General features: G+C 53.8%; 1 protein-coding gene across 2 annotated transcripts in view; it reads right to left on the minus strand.

Moving 5' to 3' along the window:
- LOC140385924 (dynein regulatory complex protein 11-like) overlaps positions 1-17,898 on the minus strand; it is a 1,066,524-nt gene that overhangs the window by 719,864 nt on the left and 328,762 nt on the right. For both annotated transcript variants that reach the window (XM_072468573.1, XM_072468575.1), the window contains one exon: positions 12,729-12,813. In XM_072468573.1, coding sequence (XP_072324674.1) covers positions 12,729-12,813 — 85 coding nt within the window. The remainder of the gene's footprint in view (positions 1-12,728; positions 12,814-17,898) is intronic.

Below are 17,898 nucleotides of genomic sequence, written 5' to 3' on the forward strand. Positions count from 1 at the left end.
GCGGGAGTTCAGAGAGAGAGAGAGAGTGCGGGAGTGCCCATAAAGCAGCGGGCGTTTAGAGAAAGAGAGAGAGCGGGAGTGCCCATAAAGCAGCGGGAGTTCAGGGAGAGAGAGAGTGTGGGAGTGCCCATAAAGCAGCAGGAGTTCAGAGAGAGCGAGAGAGAGCGGGAGTGCCCATAAAGCAGCGGGGGTTCAGAGAGAGCGGAAGTGCCCATAAAGCAGCGGGAGTTCTGAGAGAGAGAGAGTGCGGGAGTGTCCACAAAGCTGCGGGAGTTCAGAGAGAGAGAGAGAGCGGGAGTGCCCATAAAGCAGCGGGAGTTCAGAGAGAGAGAGAGAGAGCGGGAGTGCCCATAAAGTAGCGGGAGTTCAGAGAGAGAGAGAGCGGGTGTGCCCATAAAGCAGTGGAAGTTCAGAGAGAGAGAGAGAGAGAGAGCGAGCGGGAGTGCCCATAAAACAGCGGGAGTTCAGAGAGTCAGAGAGAGGGAGCGGGAGTGTCTATAAAGCAGCGAGAGTTGAGAAAGAGAGAGAGGGACTGCCCATAAAGCAGCGAGAGCTGAGAGAGAGAGAGCGGGAGTCCCCATAAAGAAGCGGGAGTTCAGAGAGAGAGACAGAGAGCGGGAGTGCCCATAAAGCAGTGGGAGTTCAGAGAGAGAGAGAGAGAGAGAGCGGGAGTGCCCATAAAGCAGTGGGAGTTCAGAGAGAGAGAGAGAGAGAGCAGGAGTGCCCATAAAGCAGCGGGAGTTCAGAGAGTGTGAGAGAGAGCGGGAGTGCCCATAAAGCAGCGGGAGTTCAGAGAGAGAGATAGTGCAGGAGTGCCCATAAAGCAGCGGGAGTTCAGAGAGAGAGAGTGAGAGCGGGAGTGCCCACAAAGCAGCGAGAGTTCAGAGAGAGAGAGACAGCAGGAGTGCCCATAAAACAGCGGGAGTTCAGAGAGCCAGAGAGAGGGAGCGGGAGTGTCTATAAAGCAGCGAGAGTTGAGATAGAGAGAGAGGGACTGCCCATAAAGCAGCGAGAGCTGAGAGAGAGAGAGCGGGAGTCCCCATAAAGAAGCGGGAGTTCAGAGAGAGAGAGAGAGCGGGAGTGCCCATAAAGCAGCGGGAGTTCAGAGAGAGAGACAGAGAGAGCGGGAGCGCCCATAAAGCAGCGAGAGTTCAGAGAGAGAGAGAGCGGGAGTGCCCATAAAGCAGCGGGAGTTCAGAGAGAGAGATAGAGAGTGCGGGAGTGCCCATAAAGCAGCGGGAGTTCAGAGAGAGAGAAAGAGAGAGTGGGAGTGCCCAGAAAGCAGCGGGAGTTCAGAGAGAGAGTGAGAGCGGGAGTGCACATAAAGCATCGGGATTTCAGAGAGAGAGACAGAGAGCGGGAGTGACAATAAAGCAGCGGGAGTTCAGAGAGAGAGCGGGAGTGCCCATAAAGCAGCGAGAGTTCAGACAGAGAGACAGAGAGCGGTAGTGCCCATAAAGCAGCGGGAGTTCAGAGAGAGAGAGAGAGAGAGCGGGAGTGCCCATAAAGCAGCGGGAGTTCAGAGAGAGAGTGAGAGAGCGGATGTGCCAATAAAGCAGCGGGAGGTCAGAGAGAGAGCGGGAGTGCCCGTAAAGCAGTGAGAGTTCAGAGAGAGAGAGAGCGGGAGTGCCCATACAGCAGCGGGAGTTTAGAGAGAGAGAGAAAGAGCGGGAGTGCCAATAAAGCAGCGGGAGTTCATAGAGAGAGAGAGATCGGGAGTGCCCATAAAGCAGTGGGAGTTCAGAGAGCGGGAGTGCCCATAAAGCAGCGAGAGTTCAGAGCGAGAGAGAGAGCGGGAGTGCCCATAAAGCAGCGGGAGTTCAGAGAGAGAGAGAGTGCCCATAAAGCAGCGGGAGTTCAGAGAGAGAGAGAGAGAGAGAGTGGGAGTGCCCATAAAGCAGCGGGAGTTCAGAGAGAGAGTGAGAGCGGGAATGCCCATAAAACAGCGGGAGTTCTGAGAGGGAGAGAGTACGGGAGTGCCCATAAAGCAGCGGGAGTTCAGAGAGAAAGAGAGAGCGGGAGTGCCCATAAAGCAGCGGGAGTTCAGAGAGAGTGACCGAGAGAGAGAGAGCGGGAGTGTCCATAAAGAAATGGGAGTTCAGAGAGAGAGACAGAGAGCGGGAGTGCCCATAAAGCAGTGGGAGTTCAGAGAGAGAGAGAGCGGGAGTGCCCATAAAGCAGTGGGAGTTCAGAGAGAGAGAGAGAGCGATCAGGAGTGCCCATAAAGCAGCGGGAGCTCAGAGAGAGTGAGAGAGAGCGGGAGTGCCCACAAAGCAGCGGGAGTTCAGAGAGAGAGAGAGAGAGAGAGAGTGCAGGAGTGCCCAAAAAGCAGCGGGAGTTCAGAGAGAGAGACAGAGAGCGGGAGTGCCCATAAAGCAGCGGGATTTCAGAGAGAGAGACAGAGAGCGGGAGTGCCCATAAAGCAGCGGGAGTTCAGAGAGAGAGAGCGGGAGTGCCCATAAAGCAGTGGGATTTCAGAGAGAGAGAGAGAGCGGGAGTGCCCATAAAGCAGCGGGAGATCAGAGAGAGAGAGAGAGAGCGGGAGTGCCCATAAAGCAGGGAGAGTTCAGAGAGAGAGAGAGAGTGAGAGCGGGAGTGCCGATAAAGCAGCGGGTGTTCAGAGAGAGAGACAGAGAGCAGGAGATCACATAAAGCAGCGAGAGATCAGAGAGAGAGAGAGCGGGAGTGCCCATAAAGCAGCGAGAGATCAGAGAAAGAGAGCGGGAGTGCCCATAAAGCAGCGGGAGTTCAGAGAGAGAGAGAGAGAGAGAGCGGGAGTGCCCATAAAGCAGCGGGAGTTCAGAGAGAGAGAGAGAGAGAGCGGGAGTGCCCATAAAGCAGCGAGAGTTCAGAGTGAGAGAGAGAGAACGGGAGTGCCCATAAAGCAGGAGGAGTTCAGAGAGAGAGAGAGAGCGGGAGTGCCCATAAAGCAGTGGGAGCTCAGAGAGAGAGAGAGAGCGAAGTGCCGATAAAGCAGCGGGAGTTCAGAGAGAGAGAGAGAGAGCGGGAGTGCCCATAAAGCAGCGTGAGTTCAGAGAGAGAGAGAGAGAGCGGGAGTGCCCATAACGCAGCGGGAGTTCTGAGAGAGAGAGAGAGTGCGGGAGTGCCCATAAAGCAGCGGGCGTTTAGAGAAAGAGAGAGAGCGGGAATGCCCATAAAGCAGCGGGAGTTCAGGGAGAGAGAGAGTGTGGGAGTGCCCATAAAGCAGCAGGAGTTCAGAGAGAGCGAGAGAGAGCGGGAGTGCCCATAAAGCAGCGGGGGTTCAGAGAGAGCGGAAGTGCCCATAAAGCAGCGGGAGTTCTGAGAGAGAGAGAGTGCGGGAGTGCCCATAAAGCAGTGGGAGTTCAGAGAGAGAGAGAGAGCGGGAGTGCCCATAAAGCAGTGGGAGTTCAGAGAGAGAGAGAGAGAGAGCAGGAGTGCCCATAAAGCAGCGGGAGTTCAGAGAGTGTGAGAGAGAGCGGGAGTGCCCATAAAGCAGCGGGAGTTCAGAGAGAGAGATAGTGCAGGAGTGCCCATAAAGCAGCGGGAGTTCAGAGAGAGAGAGCGAGAGCGGGAGTGCCCACAAAGCAGCGAGAGTTCAGAGAGAGAGAGACAGCAGGAGTGCCCATAAAGCAGCGGGAGTTCAGAGAGAGTGAGAGAGAGCGGGAATGCCCATAAAGCAGCGAGAGTTCAGAGAGAGAGAGAGAGTGCAGGAGTGCCCATAAAGCAGCGTGAGTTCAGAGAGAGAGAGAGAGAGCGGGAGTGCCCATAAAGCAGCGGGAGTTCAGAGAGAGAGAGAGAGTGCGGGAGTGCCCATAAAGCAGCGGGCGTTTAGAGAAAGAGAGAGAGCGGGAGTGCCCATAAAGCAGCGGGAGTTCAGGGAGAGAGTGTGGGAGTGCCCATAAAGCAGCAGGAGTTCAGAGAGAGCGAGAGAGAGCGGGAGTGCCCATAAAGCAGCGGGGGTTCAGAGAGAGCGTAAGTGCCCATAAAGCAGCGGGAGTTCTGAGAGAGAGAGAGTGCGGGAGTGCCCACAAAGCTGCGGGAGTTCAGAGAGAGAGAGAGAGCGGGAGTGCCCATAAAGCAGCGGGAGTTCAGAGAGAGAGAGAGAGAGCGGGAGTGCCCATAAAGCAGCGGGAGTTCAGAGAGAGAGAGAGCGGGTGTGCCCATAAAGCAGTGGGAGTTCAGAGAGAGAGAGAGAGAGAGCGAGCGGGAGTGCCCATAAAACAGCGGGAGTTCAGAGAGCCAGAGAGAGGGAGCGGGAGTGTCTATAAAGCAGCGAGAGTTGAGATAGAGAGAGAGGGACTGCCCATAAAGCAGCGAGAGCTGAGAGAGAGAGAGCGGGAGTCCCCATAAAGAAGCGGGAGTTCAGAGAGAGAGACAGAGAGCGGGAGTGCCCATAAAGCAGTGGGAGTTCAGAGAGAGAGAGAGAGAGAGCGGGAGTGCCCATAAAGCAGTGGGAGTTCAGAGAGAGAGAGCAGGAGTGCCCATAAAGCAGCGGGAGTTCAGAGAGTGTGAGAGAGAGCGGGAGTGCCCATAAAGCAGCGGGAGTTCAGAGAGAGAGATAGTGCAGGAGTGCCCATAAAGCAGCGGGAGTTCAGAGAGAGAGAGCGAGAGCGGGAGTGCCCACAAAGCAGCGAGAGTTCAGAGAGAGAGAGACAGCAGGAGTGCCCATAAAGCAGCGGGAGTTCAGAGAGAGAGAGAGAGTGCAGGAGTGCCCATAAAGCAGAGGGAGTTCAGAGAGAGAGAGAGCGGGAGTGCTCATAAAGCAGCGAGAGTTGAGAGAGAGAGAGAGAGAGAGCGGGAGCGCCCATAAAGCAGCGAGAGTTCAGAGAGAGAGAGAGCGGGAGTGTCCATAAAGCAGCGGGAGTTCAGAGAGAGAGATAGAGAGTGCGGGAGTGCCCATAAAGCAGCGGGAGTTCAGAGAGAGAGAAAGAGAGAGTGGGAGTGCCCAGAAAGCAGCGGGAGTTCAGAGAGAGAGTGAGAGCGGGAGTGCACATAAAGCATCGGGATTTCAGAGAGAGAGACAGAGAGCGGGAGTGACAATAAAGCAGCGGGAGTTCAGAGAGAGAGCGGGAGTCCCCATAAAGAAGCGGGAGTTCAGAGAGAGAGACAGAGAGCGGGAGTGCCCATAAAGCAGTGGGAGTTCAGAGAGAGAGAGAGAGAGAGCGGGAGTGCCCATAAAGCAGTGGGAGTTCAGAGAGAGAGAGCAGGAGTGCCCATAAAGCAGCGGGAGTTCAGAGAGTGTGAGAGAGAGCGGGAGTGCCCATAAAGCAGCGGGAGTTCAGAGAGAGAGATAGTGCAGGAGTGCCCATAAAGCAGCGGGAGTTCAGAGAGAGAGAGCGAGAGCGGGAGTGCCCACAAAGCAGCGAGAGTTCAGAGAGAGAGAGACAGCAGGAGTGCCCATAAAGCAGCGGGAGTTCAGAGAGAGAGAGACAGTGCAGGAGTGCCCATAAAGCAGAGGGAGTTCAGAGAGAGAGAGAGCGGGAGTGCCCATAAAGCAGCGAGAGTTCAGAGAGAGAAAGAGAGAGCGGGTGTGCCCATAAAGCAGCGGGAGTTCAGAGAGAGAGAGAGCGGGAGTGCCCATAAAGCAGCGGGTGTTCAGGGAGAGAGAGAGAGAGAGAGCGGGAGTGCCCATAAAGCAGCGGGAGTTCCGAAAGACAGCCCATAATGCGCTGTATGCTAAGACATGTGATAATAATAAATTAAATCAAAATCAAATCAAAGTCTTTCCAGTGAAAACAATCCTAGTTTATTCAACCTCACCTCATAGCCAAGACCCTCGAGACCAAAGAACATCCTGGTGAACCTTCTTTGCACTCTCTCCAAAGCTTCCACGTCCTTCTGATAATGTGGTGACCAGAACTGCACGCAGTGGCACAATGAATCACTCACGAGACGGGATGAGAAGGAGTCGAACGATGGCTTTGTTGCGCAGACTTGTTCCCCAGCAGCTCAGTTACAGAATGCAGCTGCTGGGAGAACACGGGCTCTTATACTCCGCCTTACTGGGTGGAGCCAGCAGGCGGCTGATCCAATCGGGACCCAGTGTCTGTCCACCAATAGCCTCTCGGCATTACAGTGTACCTGAATACCCCTAATACATACCACCACATTCACCCCTTGTTAAAAAGCAACCCGGCAGGGTAGTGGGCCGTATGGTGGGATGGGTTTCCAGAGTCGGTACCTAGGATGCCGCTAACACGGCGGCTATGCTCCGATATCAACTACTTACAATGCCGCTTTTACTGGGCAACCCAAAAAAATATTTACAGAGGCATTTCTCGCTTTACTGGACTGATTCGATGAGTCGAATGGGTGCCCTGGTCGTCCTCGCCGATCGTCTTAGCCCCGGTGGTGATGCAGGCGCTGGTTCGGGCCCTGTCGTCTCTGGGAGCGTTGCGATGCCTCTTCCCGCTCCAATACCTCTCTTCGGGGCCGGGGGAAGGGCCGATCCACCCGGGAAGGGGCAGCTGTGGGGCGCGCCGGCGGGAGGGACGGGGTGATTGGTGTTGGGGGGCGGGGGGTGGCTCCAGAGGGGATCACTGCTGTTGGGAGGGGGGGCGGTGGGGGGGGCTCCAGAGGGGGTCACTGGTGTTGGGGGGGGGGCTCCGGCGGGTGCCAGGTCCCGCAGGGAGACCGTGTCCTGTCGGCCGTCGGGGTACGCCACGTAGGCGTATTGAGGGTTCGCGTGGAGGAGATGAACCCTCTCAACCAACGGGTCCGATTTGTGCGTCCGCACCTGCTTTCGGAGCAGGATGGGTCCCGGGGCTGCCAGCCAGGCCGGAAGTGGCGTTCCGGAGGAGGACTTCCGAGGGAAGACAAGGAGGCGTTTGTGAGGTGTTTGATTCGTTGTTGTACACAGCAGTGACCGGATGGAGTGGAGAGCGTCTGGGAGGACTTCCTGCCAGCGGGAAACTGGGAGACTTCTGGACCGTAGGGCCAGCAGGACGGTCTTCCAGACCGTTCCGTTCTCCCTCTCTACCTGACCGTTCCCCCGGGGGTTGTAACTGGTCGTCCTGCTCGAGGCGATGCCCTTGCTGAGCAGGAATTGACGCAGTTCGTCGCTCATGAAGGAGGACCCCCTGTCGCTATGGATATACGCGGGGAAACCGAACAGTGTAAAGATGGTGCAGAGGGCTTTAATGACTGTGGCCGCGGTCATGTCGGGGCAGGTGGATGGCGAAAGGGAAACGGGAGTATTCGTCAATCACGTTCAGGAAGTACGTGTTGTGATTGGTGGAGGGGAGGGGGCCTCTGAAGTCCAGGCTGAGGCGCTCTAGGGAAGGGAAGCCTTTATCAGGTGCGCTCTATCTGGCCGGTAGAAGTGCGGTTTGCACTCTGCGCAGATCTGGCAGTTCCTGGTGGCGGTCCTGACCTCCTCAATGGAGTAGGGCAGGTTGCGGGTCTTTACGAAGCGATAGAACCGAGTGACCCCCGGGTGGCAGAGGTCCTCGTGGAGGGTTTGGAGGCGGTTAATTTGTGCGGTGGCACAAGTGCCGCGGGATAGGGCATCGGACGGCTCGTTCAGCTTTCCGGGACGATACAAGATCTCGTAGTTGTAGGTGGAGAGTTCTATCCTCCACCGCAAGATCTTGTCGTTCTTGATCTTGCCCCGCTGTGCATTATCGAAGATGGAAGCCACCGACCGTTGGTCAGTGAGGAGAGTAAATCTCCTGCCGGCCAGGTAATGCCTCCAATGTCGCACAGCTTCCACTATGGCCTGGGCCTCCTGTTCCACTGAGGAGTGGCGGATTTCTGAAGCATGGAGGGTTCGGGAGAAAAAGGCCACGGGTCTGCCCGCTTGGTTGTGGGTGGGTGCCAGAGCTACGTCGGACACGTCGCTCACGACTTGGAAGGGGAGGGACTCGTCGATTGCGTGCATCGTGGCCTTTGCGATATCCGCTTTGATGCGGCTGAAAACCTGGCGGGCCTCTGTCGAAGGACGTAAAGCCGGTAGTTCTTGAACTCCCTCCCCTGCACCGTGAGGTTCGCGATGCAGAACCCTTTTATCTCTACTGAATGGGACCCTGCTGCCAGAATTTTTTTTTGATTACTCGGGTAGATCGGAAGGGAACAGCGTCTTACCGTATCGGGGTGTATAAAACTCTCCGTGCTCCCAGAGCCGATCAGGCAGGATGTCTCGTACCCGTTTATAAATATAGTCGTTGTTGCTGTTTGGAGCGTTCGGGGCCGCGACTGGTCCAGGGTCACAGAAGCCAGTCGCTGTTGCTGCATCGGGGCGTTTTCCTCAGGCCCCGCGGGCCGGGCAGCGCAGTCGGGGGTATTTCCCCTGCCCACAAAAGTAGCAGCGGGGCCCCCCTGGTGATCTGCCGCTCTGGCAGCGCAGGCCTGCAGGGGGGCGGGGGGGTCCCGGGGGTTCGGTCGCGGCGGGGGTCCACGGTGCCCAAGGGGCTGCCGCGCGGTCGGGCGTGTAGGCACGGGCGTTCTGCGATGCCACATCGCACGAGGCAGCGAGTGCCCGTGCCTCTTTGAGGCCTAGTGAGTCTCTTTCCAGCAATCGCTGGCGAATTTGGGATGAGAGCATACCTGCCACGAACGCAGCTCGGACCAGTAGCTCTGTGTGTTCGTTAGCCGAAACCGATGGACAGTTGCAGTTTCTCCCCAGTATTAACAGCGCACTGAAGAATTCGTCCAGATTCCCCGGGGATTTGCCATCTCGTCGCGAGCTGGTGGCGTGCGTAGACCTGGTTGACGGGCCGAACGTAGATTTCTATCAGCATGGCGAGCGCCGCCTGGAAATCGTCCGCGTTCTCTATGAGCGTGTAGATTTCCGGGCTCACCCTGGAATGCAGGACCTGCATTTTCTGGTCCTCTGTAGGTACACCGGGGGCCGTTTGGAGGTATCCATGAAAACACGCTAACCAGTGTTTAAAAGTGGCCGCTGAGTTTGCCGCGTGGGGGCTGATTCGCAGACACTCCGGAATGATTCGGAGCTCCATGTCCTTAAAAGTTTGCGTAATAAATTGCAGCACAATCAATCACTCACGAGACGAGATGAGATGGAGTCGAACGATGGCTTTATTACGCAGACTTGTTCCCCAGCAGCACAGTTACAGAATGCGGCTGCTGGGAGGACCCGGGCTCTTATACTCCGCCTTACTGGGTGGAGCCAGCAGGCGGCTGATCCAATCGGGACCCAGTGTCTGTCCACCAATAGCCTCTCGGCATCACACGGTACCGTAATACCCCGAATACATACCACCACACACGCAATACTCCAAATGCAGCCAAACCAAGGTTTGATACAGCTGCAACATGATTCCCCAACTCTTTATTGATTGATTTTGGCAGGAAGAATGTGCGTGATAATGGCCTGAATGTTATGTTCGGTTCATTCCCTAAGACAACGTGGGCGGGAGCGAATGGCCATCCAGTGTGAAACGTGCTCGGTGACAGACCAATCCCTGTGGGCAGGGTGGATGGAGGCGGGGCACCATGAGAAGGGAGAATGAGGGCGGGTACTTGCAATACACCCCCCCAGACGGGCAGCCATCCAGACGATTTCTGAGGGTGCTGTTGATTTTGTTATGGGCGAGGCGTTTTCAGAACCCCAAAATGTATCATGGAGTTCAACCAACCTCCCCTTTAATGGATTGTTGCTTTTCCGAGCACACGGCTTGTTCCCCAGGTGTGGGATTACAATTATGGACACGTGGGTTTTTAAACACAAAACAATGTTTATTCCATGAACTCAACTTAACATCTTAAATAAACATTGGATCTCTTAACACCCCTTACTTCAAAGATAACTCAGAAAATATTGCAACAGTAAATAATTCCTTAAAATGTTCCTTCAAACTTCCAAGAGACTTAACACCATTAAACAGAAACACATCAGGTTAAAGGCTTTACTATAATGAGTTTAAATCACCCAAGTGATCCAGAGATAGTCTTTCATGGCAGAGATCCAGCTCACTGCAAACACAGACACACACCCAGCTCTTTTCAAAACTGAAACTAAAAACCTGCAAAACTCTCTGGAAACACACAGACACAGCCAAGCTGCTGTCTCAAACCGGCTTTCTCCTTTTAAACTGCTCTCCGCAAAACCAGCCAGGCACTCTTCAAACTGCAAACCCAAACTGCAAAATGGCTGAACTGAACTCAGCCCCACCCACTCTCTGACATCACTGTTTTCTTAAAGGCACATTGCTTAAACATCCATGTCTGAAAGGTACCCTCACGTGACAATTTGTACAAAATAAATAGCAGTGGAAAAGCTCTGCCATGAGAGTTCAGGCAGAACATTCATCAACAGACCTCAGACCCAGACACATTTCTTCATTTTATTTGAGCCCTGACCTTTCAACCTGCCCTGATCGAGGTTGGAGGTGAAAGGTAAAGGCTGCCTTGTCAATCGAGTCACTCGCTAACCGGGAAAACAAACCGCCATCAGGATATCCCCCTCGACTGCTTCATTCATTTCAACTAAATACCATGCGAGGGATCAATAATATCAGGACGCAGAGAGGAGAGAGGGAATAGAGGGATAGAGGAAGGGAGGGATAGAGGAATAGAGGGATAGTGGAAGGGAGGGAAGAGACGTATAGAGGAATAGAGGGATAGAGGAAGGGAGGGAATAGAGGGACAGAGGAAGGGAGGGATAGAGGAATAGAGGGATAGTGGAAGGGAGGGAAGAGACGTATAGAGGAATAGAGGGATAGAGGAAGGGAGGGAATAGAGGGATAGAGGAAGGGAGGGAATAGAGATATATGGGGATAGAGGAAGGGAGGGAATAGAGGGACAGAGGGATAAAGGGATAGAGGAAGGGAGGGAATAGAGGGACAGAGGGATAAAGGGATAGAGGAAGGGAGGTGTGATGATTCATTACTGCACGTTTAATGTAATCCCTTTAAGACCGGGTTTGGAACCCTGGGGGACTCCGCCTCCGGCTCCGCCCCCCCAGGAAGCTGTATATAAGGTAATGTTCAGTGGGCAGCGTGCAGTGAGCACACTTCTCGGCAGCTGTCTGGTTTTCTGGTAGTTAAAGCCTTTGAATTATCAATTATCAATTATCAATTATCAATTAAAGCCTTTGAATTATCAATTATCTCTCTCGAGTTGTAATTGAGGGTATCCCAATTTAATTAGCAGACTACTTCAAGATGGACAGCGGTCTAAAGCTGGAGAAGCTCAATTTGGACACTGGAGGCCGCAGAAATTTTTTAATACTGGCTCCGGTGTTTTGAGGCCTACCTGAACTCCTCAGACACTCCAGGCGACGGACCTCGCAAGCTGAGCTTGCTACATGCCCGGGTGGGCCACAGACTCTCCTCCGCGATCAAAAAGGCCACCACGTACGAGGCGGTGGTCGAAATCCTGCAGAAGCGCTTTGTTAAGGTACACGCCCGGCATTTGCTCTCGAACTACCGGCAGCGCTCCGGAGAAACGCTGGACGAGTACGTGGAAAGACTCACCGCGCTCGCTAGGAACTGCGACCACAAGGACGTGACGGTAGAAGTCCATATGAACTTGCACATCCGAGATGCTTTTGTGTCCGGTATACGATCCACATACATCAGGCAGCGACTCCTCAAAGACGGAGCAAAGGACCTGCAAGGCACGGTAACGCTCGCCTCCTCTCTGGAAGCGGCCCACCATAATCTCCGCAAGTACTCCGCGGCCTTGCGAGCCCCTCGCGATCCCCTCCAGACTCGGCCACGCTACAGGCCTGCGCCGCACGGCGACCCGCTCTCACCGAGGGCACACCATGCTATTTCTGTGGGTAAGGCCAGCACCCACGTCAGCGTTGCCCAGCCCGCTCCGCTATTTGCAACGACTGCGGAACAAAGGGGCATTTCGCGAAGGTCTGACTGGCTGGGCCCAGGTCCAGAAACAAAAGTCTCATCGGGCTCAGAAATCGAGCTCCCGGGACCACAGGCCCCGCAACGCGGCTGCGCGCCGGCCGGACACGCCCCCTTCTGACGCGTCATCGGCCTCGTGCGAGTCATGGGGGCGGCCATTTTTGCAGCGGCCATCTTCAAAGTCCGACACGTGCAACAGACGCGGCGGCCATTTTGTGACTCCGGGCAGCCATTTTGTGAGTCCGACTCAACTGAGGACTCTGACTACCCGCAACTGGGAGTGATCAATCTCGATCAATCACGGCCAAAGCACCTGCGGAACTCCATGATGCAGGTCCAAATCAACGGGAGCGACACCCCCTACCTTTTTGACTCCGGGAGCACGGAGAGCTTTATTCACCCAGAAACGGTAAGGCGCAGCTCCTTGCTATCCCGTCTCTCAAACTATCGTCCTCGCGATAGGGAATAGAGGGATAGAGGAAGGGAGGGGATAGAGGGATAGAGGAAGGGAGGGGATAGAGGGATAGAGGAAGGGAGGGGATAGAGGGATAGAGGAAGGGAGGGGATAGAGGGATAGAGGAAGGGAGGGGATAGAGGGATAGAGGAAGGGAGGGGATAGAGGGATAGAGGAAGGGAGGGGTTAGAGAGATAGAGAGATGTTGGCCAGTTCCAGTTGAATGATTGGATGTTTTGTTCTCATTGTTTGTTAACGGGATGTCGGTGTTGCGAGAGAAGGTGGGGGTGAGCTGTCCTCTTGAACCGCTGCAGTCCATGTTGTGTAGGTACACCCACTGTGCTGTTAGTGAGGGAGTTCCAGGACTGAGACAGTGTTCCTGGCCTGCCGAGAGATTCAACTTAAAACGGTCCAAACTCCCTGTGACACTGACCCGTTCTGGACACCTCTCTCGCAAAACACAGTCCTACCTGATCTGGCATTTTTTCAGCGAAGATGATGCTGGAGCCTCCTTGTTCCACAGTGGGATAGTCAGGGAATTTTCCCGATGTGTTACTGTCAGAAAAACAGACAATGAATGAGAGGATGAGGGGAGATATCTGATCCTAAACCTTCCATTGTGCTGAGGGGATTTGGTGTGACAGACACCAGGAGGAGGGTGACTTGTGGGAGAGACGAGAGTCAGCTGATAAAATTAAGGAATATGAGGTTCATCGCTAAACATAGAACATAGAACAATACAGCGCAGTACAGGCCCTTCGGCCAACGATGTTGCACCGAAACAAAAGCCATCTAACCTACACTATGCCATTATCATCCATATGTTTATCCAATAAACTTTTAAATGCCCTCAATGTTGGCGAGTTCACTACTGTAGCAGGGAGGGCATTCCACGGCCTCACTACTCTTTGCGTAAAGAACCTACCTCTGACCTCTGTCCTATATCTATTACCCCTCAGTTTAAAGCTATGTCCCCTCGTGCCAGCCATTTCCATCCGCGGGAGAAGGCTCTCACTGTCCACCCTATCTAACCCCCTGATCATTTTGTATGCCTCTATTAAGTCTCCTCTTAACCTTCTTCTCTCCAACGAAAACAACCTCAAGTCCATCAGCCTTTCCTCATAAGATTTTCCCTCCATACCAGGCAACATCCTGGTAAATCTCCTCTGCACCCGCTCCAAAGCCTCCACGTCCTTCCTATAATGCGGTGACCAGAACTGTACGCAATACTCCAAAAGCGGCCGGACCAGAGTTCTGTACAGCTGCAACATGACATCCCGACTCCGGAACTCAATCCCTCTACCAATAAAGGCCAACACTCCATAGGCCTTCTTCACAACCCTATCAACCTGGGTGGCAACTTTCAGGGATCTATGTACATGGACACCTAGATCCCTCTGCTCATCCACACTTTCAAGAACTTTACCATTAGCCAAATATTCCGCATTCCTGTTATTCCTTCCAAAGTGAATCACCTCACACTTCTCTACATTAAACTCCATTTGCCACCTCTCAGCCCAGCTCTGCATCTTATCTATATCCCTCTGTAACCTGCTACATCCTTCCACACTATCGACAACACCACCGACTTTAGTATCGTCTGCAAATTTACTCACCCACCCTTCTGCGCCTTCCTCTAGGTCATTGATAAAAATGACAAACAGCAACGGCCCCAGAACAGATCCTTGTGGTACTCCACTTGTGACTGTACTCCATTCTGAACATTTCCCATCAACCACCACCCTCTGTCTTCTTTCAGCTAGCCAATTTCTGATCCACATCTCTAAATCACCCTCAATCCCCAGCCTCCGTATTTTTTGCAATAGCCTACCGTGGGGAACCTTATCAAACGCTTTGCTGAAATCCATATACACCACATCAACTGCTCTACCCTCGTCTACCTGTTCAGTCACCTTCTCAAAGAACTCAATAAGGTTTGTGAGGCATGACCTACCCTTCACAAAGCCATGCTGACTATCCCTGATCATATTATTCCTATCTAGATGATTATAAATCTTGTCTCTTATAATCCCCTCCAAGACTTTACCCACTACACACGTGAGGCTCACCGGTCTATAGTTGCCGGGGTTGTCTCTGCTCCCCTTTTTGAACAAAGGGACCACATTTGCTGTCCTCCAGTCCTCTGGCACTATTCCTGTAGCCAATGATGACATAAAAATCAAAGCCAAAGGTCCAGCAATCTCTTCCCTGGCCTCCCATAGAATCCTAGGATAAATCCCATCAGGTCCCGGGGACTTATCTATTTTCAGCCTGTCCAGAATTGCCAACACCTCTTCCCTACATACCTCAATGCCATCTATTCTATTAGCCTGGGGCTCAGCATTCTCTTCCACAACATTATCTTTTTCCTGAGTGAATACTGACGAAAAGTATTCATTTAGTATCTCGCCTATCTCTTCAGACTCCACACACAATTTCCCATCCCTGTCCTTGACTGGTCCTACTCTTTCCCAAGTCATTCGCTTATTCCTGACATACCTATAGAAAGCTTTTGGGTTTTCCTTGATCCTTCCTGCCAAATACTTCTCATGTCCCCTCCTTGCTCGTCTTAGCTCTCTCTTTAGATCCTTCCTCGCTACCTCGTAACTATCCATCGCCCCAACCGAAACTTCACACTTCATCTTCACATCGGCCTCCTTCTTCCTCTTAACAAGAGATTCCACTTCCTTGGTAAACCACGGTTCCCTCGCTCGACGCCTTCCTCCCTGTCTGACCGGTACATACTTATCAAGAACACGCAGTAGCTGATCCTTGAACAAGCCCCACTTATCCAGTGTGCCCAACACTTGCAGCCTACTTCTCCACCTTATCCCCCCCAAGTCACGTCTAATGGCATCATAATTGCCCTTCCCCCAGCTATAACTCTTGCCCTGCGGTGTATACTTATCCCTTTCCATCATTAACGTAAACGTCACCGAATTGTGGTCACTGTCCCCAAAGTGCACTCCTACCTCCAAATCCAACACCTGGCCTGGTTCATTACCCAAAACCAAATCCAACGTGGCCTCGCCTCTTGTTGGCCTGTCAACATATTGTTTCAGGAAACCCTCCAGCGCACACTGTACAAAAAACGACCCATCTATTGTACTCAAACTATATATTTTCCAGTCAATATTTGGAAAGTTAAAGTCTCCCATAATAACTACCCTGTTACTTTCGCTCATATCCAGAATCATCTTCGCCATCCTTTCCTCTACATCCCTCGAACTATTAGGAGGCCTATAAAAAACTCCCAACAGGCTGACCTCTCCTTTCCTGTTTCTAACTTCAGCCCATACTACCTCAGAAGAAGAGTCCCCATCTAGCATCCTCTCCGCCACCGTAATACTGCTCTTGACTAGCAGCGCCACACCTCCCCCTCTTTTGCCTCCTTCTCTGAGCTTACTAAAACACCTAAACCCCGGAACCTGCAACATCCATTCCTGTCCCTGCTCTATCCATGTCTCCGAAATGGCCACAACATCGAAGTCCCAGGTACCAACCCATGCTGCCAGTTCCCCTACCTTGTTTCGTATACTCCTGGCATTGAAGTAGACACACTTCAAACCACCTACCTGAACACTGGCCCCCTCCTGCGGCGTCAAATCTGTGCTCCTGACCTCTATACTCTCATTCTCCCTTACCCTAAAACTACAATCCAGGTTCCCATGCCCCTGCTGCATTAGTTTAAACCCCCCCAAAGAGCACTAACAAATCTCCCCCCCAGGATATTTGTGCCCCTCAGGTTCAGATGTAGACCATCCTGTCTGTAGAGGTCCCACCTTCCCCAGAAAGAGCCCCAGTTATCCAAAAATCTGAATCCCTCCCGCCTGCACCATCCCTGTAGCCACGTGTTTAAATGCTCTCTCTCCCTATTCCTCATCTCACTATCACGTGGCACGGGCAACAACCCAGAGATAACAACTCTGTTTGTTCTAGTTCTGAGCTTCCATCCTAGCTCCCTGAAAGCCTGCCTGACATCCTTGTCCCCTTTCCTACCTATGTCGTTGGTACCAATGTGGACCACGACTTGGGGCTGCTCCCCCTCCCCCCCCTAAGGACCCGGAAAACACGATCCGAGACATCACGTACCCTTGCACCTGGGAGGCAACATACCAAACGTGAGTCTCTCACGCTCCCACAAAATCTCCTATCTGTGCCCCTGACTATAGAGTCCCCAATTACTAATGCTCTGCTCCTCTCCCCCCTTCCCTTCTGAGCAACAGGGACAGACTCCGTGCCAGAGGCCCGTACCCCATGGCTTACCCCTGGTAAGTCCCCCCCCCCCACAAGTATCCAAAGCGGTATACTTGTTTCTCAGGGGAACGACCGCAGGGGATCCCTGCACTGACTGTTTTTTCCCAGTCCCTCTTACAGTTACCCACCTATCTCCAATCTTTGGTGTAACTAATTCCCTGAAGCTGCGATCTATGACCCCTTCTGCCTCCCGAATGATCCGAAGTTCTTCCAACTCCAGCTCCAGTTCCCTAACTCGGTCTTGGAGGAGCTGGAGATGGCAGCACTTGCTGCAGGTAAAATCAGCAGGGACACTAACTTAAGATGTGGATGAAGAGAATTTTTTTCTGTCTGAGTGTCGACAGTCTGTGAAATTTCCACCCCACAGGCCGGTGCGACCTGGGGTCAGCGAGTATATTCAAGGTCGAGTTAGATAGATTCCAGATCGATAAGGGATTTGGGGAATGGGAGGGGAGGGGGAGGGGGGCGAGGTGGGTGGGGGCATTTCGAAACGTGGGCCGTGATTCTCCAACCCGGTGCCGGAGAATCGCCGGGGGGGGGGGGGGGCGCTTTCAACGGTCCCCCATCGCCGCCGCGGTGATCCCGCGGACGCCGGCTTTCCCATTCTACGGTGCCGATTCTCGGGTGTCCGCGGGATTGCCACGGCGGTGATCGGGGACCGTTGAAAGCGCCCCCCCCCCCCTGGCGATTCTCCGGGCCCCAATGGGCCGAGTGGCCGATGAGTTTTGCCGAGTGCCGCCAGCGTGGGTTATTCAGGTCCCACACGGCAGGACCTGGAAAGTGAGTCTGCACACGTTCCGCGTGTGCGTGGAAATACGCCGGCCGGTCCGCGTGTGCGTGGAAATACGCCGGCCGGTCCACGTGTGCGCGGAAATACGCCGGCCGGTCCGCGTGTGCGCGGAAATACGCCGGCTGTTCCGCGTGTACGCGGAAATACGCCGGCCGTTCCGCGCATGCGCGATCTCGCGCGGGCCGTTCCGTGCCAGCTGGAGCTGCGGGGACCACTCCGGCACTGACGTAGCCCCCTAGGAAGGGCAACATTCCCCATTATCAGGGACCGTTGATGCCAGTGTGGTTGGCACCGCTTTGCATGCCGGCGTGGGGGGCATCGCCCCGTTATTGGAGAATCCCGCCCGTGGAGTTCAGGCCACAACTGATCAGTTATAAAATGGTGACTGCCCTCATCGACACTCCTCTTTTACAGCACAGAACGAGGCCCCTCGGCCCAACATGTCTGTGCTGGTCACCAACCCCCTAACTATTCTAATCCCATTTCCCAGCACCAGACCCACAGCCGTGTCTGCCCTGGGATCGCAAGTTCACATCTAAATACTTCTGGAATGTTCTGAGGGTCTCTGCCTCCACTCACCTTTCAGGCAGCGA

Source organism: Scyliorhinus torazame, chromosome 11 (assembly GCF_047496885.1).
Source record: "Scyliorhinus torazame isolate Kashiwa2021f chromosome 11, sScyTor2.1, whole genome shotgun sequence".
Taxonomy (NCBI): Eukaryota; Metazoa; Chordata; class Chondrichthyes; order Carcharhiniformes; family Scyliorhinidae; genus Scyliorhinus; species Scyliorhinus torazame.